Here is a 12,036-nt window from a genome sequence, read left to right on the forward strand (position 1 = left end):
AACATTCAATACTGCACTGTCTGCATTCCAGGCAGCCTGTTCCTTTTGCCGTGACTGTTGACAAGGGATCTCTCCTCTTTCTTGGCATTGCTTCCTGGCCTTGTCTCCCAACTTGCTCCATCCTGAACTTGTCTCACCCCAGGCTTGCTTCTCGGCCTCTTGTTTTCCTGCCTTGCCTCCCTTCCCCTTGGCTTTGTCTCCCAACTTGCTGCACCTCAGCCCGGTCTCCCACCGAACCCTTTCACTGCCTTGTATGTTGTTAACTTTTGGCTCTCGGTCTTGCCTTTGCTGTCTCCGTTTCTAGATCCTTGTTTCACTGCTGAATGCAAATTGAGGCCCTGGGCTCCATCTAGTGACAAAAGACAGTCAGTGCAGACTGCCATGGGTGTCCAGCTTTACTGACCAATTGCTACCACTAGATAGTGCTTGTAATCTAACAGTACTCCTTTTTACTCCTTTTTTAAAATCTAATTTATTTTAAGCTGTTTAATTCAGCAATGTAAAGTACAGGAGGAACTCTGTTTCAGTTTCAAGGGCACAGGTATAATATTTTAATTATTTCCTCTCTGATGTAGAAGGCCCTATGGAACCTCATTCCTACTTAAATATTGATTTCTGTGCAAATTAATGCTTTAATTAGAGGTGCAACTTTCAGAAAGCCAATCCTGACTTTAGGTGAGATCACCTTTTTTCATTATCACATGGCACCTTCTATACTGAAACAACCAGCGATGTTGTAACATGTTTGTGTTGAATTTTTTATCCTAACAGTCTGTTGAGTGTAAAATCTATAAAAGTAATATGTTATTATGTACTGCATATGGTAGGTGGTGAACCTTCTTGAATTAATAATGTAATTTGGGTGCTGAGTGGTTTGAAAAGCCACTTCAGAGGACACTTGAATCAATGCATCTAGAATCAAACACAGGCTAGACTGAGAAGGACAACAAGTTTCACTTCATGTTTGTGCAACAACAGCTAGATGGTTATTTTTGATATTTTTTAAACTAGATTCAAATTCAAATGACAAATGAAGTTACTGTGCGCATTATTATCTGGCTTCTGGGTTATTAGGCAAAAGTGAGGACAGCAAATGCTGGAAACCAGAGTTTAGATCAGAGTGGTGCTGGAAAAGCATTGCAGGTCAGGCAGCATCCGAGAAGCAGGAAAATTGCCGTTCGTGGTAAAAGCCCTTCATCAGGAATCATTGATTTGTCAATTTTCCTACTCCTCCGATGCTGCCTGACTTGCTGTGCTTTTCCAGCACCCCTCTGATCTAAATTCTGGGTTATTAGTCCATATGATCCTTGGATCAATTGAAAACAGCTCCAGTTATATTTCACTCCAAATTAATTATGAAGGTTATTAAGAGGCAGGACCAAAATACTGGAAATCATCTAGTAATTCATCTTTGCTTCGAAATTGACACTTCTACTAGATTTAGTGGATTGATATTATTCTAAAACTGTCTTTAACTTCAGGTATAACCCTGATGACTTCGCCCTCTAGAAGCCTCGAACTTTACAGGGATGTAAAATGAGGTTGCAGTATTCCAGTCAAAAGAAATTGAATCTATATTAATAAAGTCTCTAATTGACTATACAGTTCCACAGCTAATAACTAGGGCTAGAAGAAACTGCAGATACTGGAGATCAGAGTCAAAAGCTGTAGAGCTGGAAAAGCACAGCTGATCAGGCAGCATCTGAGGAGCAGGAGAGTTGACATTTTGAGCACTTCATCAGGAATATGGGGTATGGGGGCTGAGATAAATGGGGGGAGGTCTGAGGGGAAGGTAGCTAAGAATGCAATAGGTGAGTGAAGTTGGCAAGGGGGTGATGGTGATAGGTTGGAGTGGAGGGTAGAGCGGATAGGTGGGAAGGAAGATGGATAGGTAATCCTTCCCACCTACCCGCTCCACCCTCCACTCCAACCTATCACCATTACCCCTACCTTCATCCAATTATCACATTTCTAGCTACCTTCCCACTCCCACTTATCTCTCAGCTCTTTCCCCCACCCCCATCCCCACCTCGCCCCCGATGAAGAGCTTATGCTCAATGTCGACTCTCCTACTCCTTAGATACTGCCTGACCAGTTGTGATTTTCCAGCGCCACACTTTTTGACTCTAATGGCTAGGTCTGCTCACAGGTGGACATGGTGTCAGCATTCTGCCGCCAGAAGCTCCTAGTTAATTTTCCAGAATTTTATAGCTGTGCTCTTAAATGGCACATCAGTGCTTTGGTAATGAAGGTCCTTGATTTTGCCTACATCTATCCAAAGACTCCCACATAATTTGGGAGGAAGCCATCTGTTGATTAGCCCAGGAACTCTGGTTGCTGGACAAATATGTTTGCCCCACCTGAAATCTGCAAAGGGAATGTCCACTCATCCTGATGATGTATTCTGACACAACATAATGCAGAAAGTTATGGGCCCTGATATCTTTCCAGCAATAATATTGCAGACATGAGCTCCAGTGCGAGCTGTGTCTCTGGTCAGGCTGTTCTATTTCAGCTTTCATATTAGCATCTACCCAAAATGTGGAAAACTGCCCAGGTCTGTTCTGTGCTCAAAATGCAGAATAAATCCAACCTGAATAATGACCTCACCATCTGTCTATTCATGATCATCAGTAAACTGATCGAAGGCATAATTGCAAATGAATAACCTGCTTACTCACATTCACTTTGGGTTCTGCTAAGACCACTGAGCTCCTGACCTCAGTACAGCCTTGCTTCAAAAGTGGATGAAAAAAATAAACTCCAGAGGTAAGTTGAGAGTAACAGCCCTTGACATCAAAGAGCCCATAAAAACTGAAATCAGCAAGAAGACTCTTGGTTGGATTCATACCTATCACACAAGAAGTTGTCAAAGGCCAAACACCTCCGCCCCAGGACATCACTATGGATATGCTTCACAATTGTGTTCTAAGCCTAACCATCAGCTGCTTCATCAATGACCTTTTCGCCATCTTGTGTCAAAAGTGGCGATTCTGTTGTGAGTATCATACCATCTGTCTCTCCAATGTCTGTCCACCATGTGCAAAGCCCCAAGCAGGAATGTGATGGAATAGTTTATTTGCCTGGATGAGTGCAACTCCAACAACACACACAGCTCACCAGCATCCAAGTAAAAGTAGTCTGCTTGATTGGCACTCCATCCATCACCTTCAACACTATCATCTTCATCATTACACTTGTCAGGAATGTGTACCCTCTACAACATGCACTGCCATCACTCAAGGTTTGCCCAATAACACCTTCCAAACCTGCAATCTCTACCACCTAAAAGGAGAATACAACAGATGCGTAGAAACACCACCACCAACAAGCTTACTTCCAAGCCCCACACTTGCCTAAATTAGATCTACCTCACCATTCATTAACTCTCGCTGGGTCAATATCCAGGACTCCTCTCCTAACAACACTGAGTGTCTCTATCGTTCGAAAACTGCAGTGATTCAAGAAGGCCAAAAATTGCAAGATACTAGGTTATAGTCCAACAGAGATTTATTTGACTGTTGAACTAAACATGGTGTTGTGGTTTTTGACCTTGTCCAACCCAATCCAATACCAGCACCTCAACATTGTGATTCAAGAAGGCTTCAGTTTAAGTTCCGCCTGTTTCAGAGGTGGAAAGCTGTTAACCACCATCCTCTCCAGGGCGATTAGGGATGAGTAATAAATGCTGGCCTAGTTTATGATGTCCACATCCCATTAATGAATAAATAGGTTTTTCTTTAAAAAGAATTCCTAACTTTGATGAGATGATTAAGGCAGCTGAGGCTATAGTTATTGGCGTTCAGAGAAACCTGTACTTAAAAAATTGACACTAATTTTATGCATTTGTCTACCAACTTGCCGCAAGTCCATCATTTCAATCTGTTGCTTTGAATCTGCACTCGGAAATGTGACATCCAGGTTTGGCTAACAAATAACACTTAAACAGGTTAATTGATACTTTCTGCGTCAAATATTCCCATTGTTTGAAAGATGTTCAACTTCTAAATTAAAGCTTAATCTCAACCTTTCTTCTTGGCTTTGTCATTTTAAAAGCTCAGAATTCTGTCTTGCTGATTGATTTATTTCTTTAATTTCAACATAAGGATTTCGAGAATCAAAATGGGAGTTTTCAAAAGATCCCCTAACTAGAGTAGCAGTTCCTAATTATAAGTGGAGCTTCAATTTTTTTCAAAGATTTGATGAGACTGAGTACTTGACCTGTAATATTTGCATTACATAAATAAGGCAGACACTGGAAACAGCCCTGGGTTGCCCTATTTTCAGTAGCATTTCTTTTGAAGGTTAACTGGATTATGTTTCTTTTTAAAAGTCAGCTATTACAGGACAAATGCTTATAATCTTTGTAATGGGTAATTCTTCAGGATTTGGTGTGCATTTCTTTTCTCATGATCAGGATCAGTCAAGATCTGGCCAAGGATCTGGCCATCCTTGCACGTGAAATCCATGATGTGGCAGGTGAGATAGATTCTGTGAGTTCGTCGGGCACTGCCCCTAGTACCACAGTAAGCACTGCTGCCACCACCCCTGGTTCAACCATTGACACAAGGGAAGAGGTAGGAGACCTTCATGGAGGAATGCCTAAGGTTCTTGCTTTTTTTATTTCCTTTTTTGTTCTAGCTTTCCATCCTGAGTACTATAAACACATTTCATTTTCCTTGTATTTTCTTGGCTATTTGATTCAATTATTTAATTAATGTTTGATGTACAATTACATTAATTTCCTGTAATTGCATTTCAACATGAAATTTTATATCAAAATTTTGAGAAGTTGCTCAAGTGAAGTTAGAAAATTGATGGCAAAATTGAAGTGTTTATCGTATTTTGCATTAACATTGGAAGATTTGTTTTGTCTTACCCCTCACTAATTAACTTAGTTATTCATCTTACCATTTGTAAGGGCATTAGCTCCATGTAGGACCTCATCAAGTTATGTTGGTGATTGTGTGTAATGTTTGTGTAAATTGTTTTTAATAGTAAAATATTTTACGAAACATTTTACAAAATGCTACCAAATCTACAGATTAGAGCAATACAACCACCAAATTCTTTATTTTATAGAAGTGTTGAAATATAATATTTCTAGAAAAAGCAACATGCACTTTGTGCTGTAAATTATAGCCTCCATTCTACACATTCCCAATTCTGATGGTGCCTATTTGGGGGTCTTAGGCTATTTGACCTAATGTGCACTGTGGAATGACAGGGCTTTTAATAGCTACATGAAGGAATAAGGTTGAAATTTGTCCTTGCAATCTCCCTTGCAAACCTATTCTGTAAATTCAATCTTAAACAAAATTGAAAATTTCAATCATCTTCAAGACTGAACTGTTGTTTATTGTGTATTATTCTTTGCAACGCCAAATATTTCAACCTTGTGTGGATTGTAATTGGATTTCTGCGAATAAAGTCCCAGGATTAAATACAGGAACATGCATCCTAGTGTGATTGTACTTGAGGTCACTTGATCAGAATGCAATATGGCGCTTTCCAGATGTAATCTTAGGTGTTAAAAAGGGTAAATTTTTCAAAATTGCCAAATTTATTTATACAAATGGTGTGACCAAAAATGAATTGTCACAGTGCTGTTGCTGAGACTGTTTACCACTTCTGCTAAATAAAATGATTTTGATCTGGACAAAGTACTTGATGTACACCTTAAAAATAAATCATAACTTTAAGAGTTCATTACTCACCGTATCATATTCTGGACTTCTTGTTTTTGCATTGCTTTCCCACAGAGGATTTGTGGCAAAACATTGAATTCTCTTCAATATTGGCCATTTAAAATGGAGTCTTTCCATGGGGAACCTGTTGTAAAGCACTACAATTATATACAGCCATATTTGACACAAAGTTGTCCTCATTTAGTTTTGGTTACATTTTGCAATTTATTGTCTAAATTAGTGAAACTTATACTGTGTAGTCATTCAACAAACAAATATTTCTAAAACGGAGTGTCTATTCACCTTTTAACACTGGAAGATTTGTTGAATTTATCCCAACTTAAGTTTGATAACCAATTTGAAAACAAAGATTTATTTTTTTATATCTTTTTTGCTATGAACAATATTCTGAATGCAACTATCATCAGAACTTAAATCAGAGGGTGGGGGGTCCTTTTTTCTCATGGTGGTGGCAGTGATAAGTGGACAACATTGAATTTAATTTTTAGGAGAAAATTGAAATGTTCCACTTGCCCTCTGTTGACATACCATGAAGATGATGTTGCTTTACCTTAGTGAGTCTGTCTGATTGCAGTGAAGGTGATGTTACTTGCAACTGTTGTTTCAAAGTTTCACATGTTAATCTGGGCCACAGATTTTTGCCCAAGAAAGCTTTGAAAAAAATTCCTTCAACATTAGCTTCTATTTTGTCACTCAACTGATTCCATGTGTATGTTGTAACTATTGTCCCCTTTATACCATAAGCAATAATTTTGCAAGCCTCTTGTCTGACACTGTATCAAATGCCCTTTGAAAGTCCTTTTAAACCACATCAACAGCGTTGCCCTCAATAATCCTCCCTGTTAAATCCTCAAAACATTAACAATCACTATGACTGAAAATAAATCTGAAATGGAAAAAAATAGTTGAAAATGAGGAAAATTGTCAATCAATTGTCTATTAGTTTAGCCCTTTTCTCATTTTATTTCTTGTTCTCCTGCCTTATCCACTGGCATTCCCCCTTCCCCTCTCTCCCTTCCTTCTTCATCCTCCTGCAGTGTTGTTCTCCACCTTTTTCCTTTTGTCCATTTATATACTTATCCTTTTCCATGTTCTGTTTCTCCTTTCCTACTTTGACTATCTGCCCTTCTCTTTTCTCTCCCTCTCCAGAACAGAAGGTTACTTGCAACTGTTGTTTCAAAGTTTCACATGTTTCCCTTGTTTCTCTAACTGGAATATTCAGGAGCAGCAGATGTTGTGTCCACAGTACAGTATTCCCAGCCGATTCAGTCTCTCCCTATATCTCAAATCCTCCAATCTTGGCAGTACTCTTTGTAAATCTTTCCTGAACCCATTTAAGTTTCACATTATTCCATAGGAAGGAGACCAGAATTGAACGCAATATTCCAAAAGTGGCCTAACCAATGACCTGTACAACCGCAACATGACCTCCCAACCACTGTACTCAATACTCTGACCAATAAAGGAAAGCATACCAAACGCCGCCTTCACTACCCTATCTACCTGCGACTCTACTTTCAAGGAGCTATGAACCTGTACTCCAAGGTCTCTTTGTTTAGCAACACTCCTCAAGATCTTACCATTAAGTATATAAGTCCTGCTAAGATTTGCGTTCCCAAAATGCAGCACCTCATTTATCTAAACTAAACTCCATTTGCCACTCCTCAGTCTATTGGCCCTTCTGATGAAGATCCCGTTGTAACCTGAGGCAACCTTTGCTGTCCGCTACATCTCCAATTTTGGTATCATCTGCAAACTTACTTACCATACCTCTTACGCTCACATCCAAATCATCATTTATGTAAATGACAAAAGGTAGAGGGCCCAGCACCGATCCTTGTGGCACTCCACTGGTCACAGGCCTCCAGTCTGAAAAACAGCCCTCCACTACCACCCTCTGTCTTCTACCTTTTGAGCCAGTTCTGTATTCAAATGGCTAGTTCTCCCTGTATTCCATGAAATCTAAGCTTGCTAACCCGTCTCCCATGGGGAACCTTGTCGAACGCCTTACTGAAGTCCTTGTAGATCACATCTGCCGCTCTGCTCTCATCAATCCTCTTTGTTACTTCATTAAAAACTGAATCAAGTTTGTGAGACATGATTTCCCACGCACAAAGCCATGTTGACTATCCCTAATCAGTCCTTGCCTTTCCAAATACATGTAAATCCTGTCCCTCCGGATTCCCTTCAACAACTTGCCCACCACCAGCGTCAGGCTCACCGGTCTGTAGTTCCCTAACTTGTGCTTACCACCCTTCTTACACACCCATGTTAGCCAACCTTCAGTCTTCTGGCACCTCTCCTGTGACTATCACTGATACAAATATCTCAGCAAGGGGCCCAGCAATCATCTCCCTAGCTTCCCACAGAGTTCTAGGGTACACCTGATCGGGTCCTAGAGATTTATCCACTTTTTTACGTTTCAAGACATCCCAGCACTTCCTCCTCTGTAATACGGACAGTTTTCAAGATGTTGCCATCTATTTCCCTACATTGTATATCTACCATGTCCTTTTCTTTGGTAAACACTGATGCAAAATACTCGTTTAGTATCTCCCCCATCTCCTGTGGCTCCACGCAAAGGCCACTTTGCTGATCTTTGAGTTGCCCTATTCTTTCCCTAGTTACCGTTTTGTCCTTAATGTATTTGTAAAACAGCATATAAAACAATAATTGCAGCTCCTGGAATTTAAAAAAAAAAATCACTTCCAACACCCAAAATACCTCAAAAATATAAGGCACAGCCTGTTACAGCCAGATGTTTTTCCCATCCTCCATCTTGGATGATTCAGTCCTGGAGATTTATCCTCCTTTTATATTTTCTAAGATTTCCAGCACTTCTCTTCTGGAATGTGAACTGTATTTTTTTTAAAACATTCATATTTATTTTCAGAGTTCTCCTAGCCTATATTTCTTTCTCCACAGTAAAAACTGACACTGAATTCTGTCTGGAAACAATGTTCTCTTCATATTTCTAGATTCAAACAACTATCATTGAAGTTTTTACATGAAAACTCCATCCCATGCCCCCCTTAACTTCACTCACTGCATTTCCAGCCCCCACCTGCCAGGAATTGTCCCATTGCGCAACCCACCACTTCATCCGTAGCTGTATAAGAAATCAAGTACATCTGAAAATAATCTTAAAAATCACACAACGTCCGGTTATGGTCCAACAGGTTTAATTGGAAGCACACTAGCTTTCAGAGATTCGCTCCTTCATCAGCTGATCACCTGATAAGGAGGAGCGCTCCGAAAACCAGTGCTTCCAATTAAACCTGTTGGACTATAACATGGTGTGTGATTTTTAACTTTGTACACCCAGTCCAACGCCGGCATCTCCAAATCATGAAAATAATCTGGTAGCTTTAAAGAACTAATACTGCAAGCTAAACAATAAGATCATATTTGGAGGAAATTTTCTCACTGTAACCCATCTGATCAGTCAGGTTGCAAAGTTTCAATTGCAGTCACTTTCAGCAAAACATATACTGAAACTAACTGTGTTCAGGTTTATTTGCTGCTGGTTTTACCCAGGGAAGTTACTCAGGATCTTGCTAAGATCAGCAAGTCAGATTAAATCTAGCATTGGGCTACATTCAGCTTGCAGGTTGAAGGTTCTCAGCCAGGTTTCGCTGCTGACATTAACTGAAAGGTTTGAAGGACCAAGAGATGATCTAACTGTCCATGCTATTAAAGTAAAAGTTGGTGTAATTATTTCAAAAGAGAGTTAAGACTTCCAAAATAGGAGTGTTGTGCGCCTTTATCTCAGTCAGACTTTGTCACTAAATGTGGGACAACTGTTTCCTAAAGAAATGAGGGCTCGGGGAATATGTATTAAATCCTTCAGGTTTTTCTAGTGCAGATATAATCCACTATAAATCTACACAGTGTTTTAAACAAAACAAATAATTTTGGCCTTTTTTTGAATGACTTTTTTTATTTTTCCTGATTAGCTGGTTGATCGTGTTTTTGATGAAAGTTTGAACTTTAGAAAAATCCCACCAGTGCCATGTATAAAACCAACAGCTGGAAATGGCAGACCGAGCGATTCCAGATCTCGAATTTTTGAAGTTGCTGATCAGGCTACAAGGAGGAAGACTTGGAGTAGGGATGAAGTAAGAATTGCTTTTTAATGAAGAAACGTGGTCTTTGCATCACAGAGAGGTAGAAACAGAAATGGGCTGTACACCTGTGTAAGTGCTGTCTCCCATAGTGTTAACTTTTTTAAACCCACCTTTTCCTAATATCTTAATGTGGTTTTATATTGAAGATTAGTGATCACCATGTTAAGGTTTCAATTGACACAGTATCCACAGTCTTTTGGCAGAGTTCTGGATTTCCTCAATGCTTTATGCAAGATGAAAATGCCTCCTAATCCCTTCAGATAGACAAAAAAAATTGCTGTGTTCCATTTATTCTTCTCGCCCTCTTTCCCCTTGCCTAAGGTGTGTGATGACCCCCCCCCCCCCCCCCCCCCTGCGGTTAAGCCACCACTTCTTCAGTCTATCTCATGAGCGATCAACCCTGTGGTCCTCTGGGACTACAGTCACTTCACCATTTTTATATCTCATCCCAGCTGAAACTCTTAAACATCCTATGTCACTTCCAGAATTGGCCACTAACCTGTTCTAGTTGAGCCTCCACCCTCTGCTAACTTAAACAGATCCATTATTTTAACCACCCAAGCCCTATCCAGCACTTGGTCCGACTCAGCATTCTCCTAATTTCATGCTGTCTTACGCGGGTTCCTGACTATTTCAGCTCCTCTATTTTAAAATTCTTCTTGTATTTAAATTTCTTCTTAATCTCAGTCCTTTATAACCTGTAACTTTGCCATTTCTCTGACCCTCCTTTTTCCCTTCCACTGGCAACTGTGTCTTCAGGTAACTAAAAAGTGTGTTCTGAAATTTGTTTCCGTCTCCCTCTTGTACCGGAGGCCCACTTAGAACATATCGGATTGTTCCAGTTATTGGTCATTACAGCTATTATTTCTTCCACTGACTTGGCATTCATTTTTGGCTGAACCTCAGTTTAATACTTTGCAAAGTACCTTTGGCACTCTAGAGGTGCTATATATTTGCAAATCAGTGTTTTAGAGTCTGAGTTATTAGTTCTAGATTTTAAGATTGTAATATGCTAAACTATTTGCATTTACTGTTACGCCTTAAAGATTAGCTGTAACTTCTGGAATATGCATGTGCAAATAAGTAAACATAGAAATCTAGAATTTGCTGTCAGTTTGAAATCTTTGCAGACTGCATCCATTAAAAAATCATTGAATTGATTAAAACTTTGATTATTAAGCTATTAGGCACTCTGCAAAAATGATAAATTTGCACATTTTAAATGTTTTAAAAGTTTCGATATTTTCACCTTAATCCTACATACAAGTCTCAACCTTCATTGTCCTCCCTAAATTAACATTAGAAAAGGAAGGAGTAATCAATGCTTTTAATATTGATTTGTTTGTGGAAATTCTTCAATGTACTTGGTTGCTTAATACTTGACATCACTGTTCCAGGATAACTGAAGATCCCCTTGACTTGTATCAAATTCAAGTTTCACATTATAAATTGCTGAAAAGACTTAGATCAGAACTGATGAAGGGTTACAGGACTGAAACGTTGACTTTTTCTCCACATGCTACCGATCTGTGTTTTTCCAGCAATTTGATTTTTTGATAAGTTAGCATCATAGAAGATCATGCCATAGGCTGCAGAGTCCTTTGGGTAGCTGTCTCTGAGATCAGTGGAACCACTATCTTTTTTGCTGTTGCATGCATCATTGTGCATCAACAGAACTAAGGGGATATTTTTGTATTAAAAATATTGGATTTGGGCTAACATAATAAAATAGTTGAGTTCTGGATGCATTTTTTAATTTCAGCCTTCTATGATTTTTTTTAAACTAAATTCTAATTGGTATGTTTTATATTTTAGGCAGTTTTAGATAGCTTGATGCTGACCTCTGTATCCCAGCTGTCTCAAAAAATAAGGCATGCAATGGAGAAAACTGCTCTGAAGATCAGGTAATCAAAAGCTTTACATTTTTTTTTTGGTAATGAAAACAGAAGGTGAAGAGAAACAATAGCTGACCAATTTAACTTTTAAACATGTACACTGTGCACTGGTTAGAATTAGTAAGAGTTTCCCATCGATACAAACTGCATAAGTGTTTGGGTGCAATACAGAATGAGGAAACTGGAGAAATCTGAGTTCATCCCTTGTGGTTGGAGGGTTCCTAGGCGGAAGATGAGGCGCTCTTCCTCCAGCCGACGTGTTGCTATGGTCTGGCGATGGAGGAGTCTCCAAGGACCTGCATGTCC

General features: G+C 39.4%; 1 protein-coding gene across 13 annotated transcripts in view; it reads left to right on the forward strand.

Annotated features, from left to right (window-relative positions):
- cep170aa (centrosomal protein 170Aa) overlaps positions 1-12,036 on the forward strand; it is a 168,710-nt gene that overhangs the window by 125,095 nt on the left and 31,579 nt on the right. For 10 of the 13 annotated variants that reach the window (XM_087991188.1, XM_087991193.1, XM_087991191.1 and 7 more), the window contains 3 exons: positions 4,418-4,607; positions 9,665-9,826; positions 11,651-11,739. In XM_087991188.1, coding sequence (XP_087847314.1) covers positions 4,418-4,607; positions 9,665-9,826; positions 11,651-11,739 — 441 coding nt within the window. The remainder of the gene's footprint in view (positions 1-4,417; positions 4,608-9,664; positions 9,827-11,650; positions 11,740-12,036) is intronic. The other 3 variants (XM_087991194.1, XM_087991196.1, XM_087991200.1) reach the window with 1 other exon arrangement.

Source organism: Chiloscyllium plagiosum, unplaced genomic scaffold (assembly GCF_037043375.1).
Source record: "Chiloscyllium plagiosum isolate Xiang-an unplaced genomic scaffold, Cpla_swu_hap1 HiC_scaffold_10, whole genome shotgun sequence".
Taxonomy (NCBI): Eukaryota; Metazoa; Chordata; class Chondrichthyes; order Orectolobiformes; family Hemiscylliidae; genus Chiloscyllium; species Chiloscyllium plagiosum.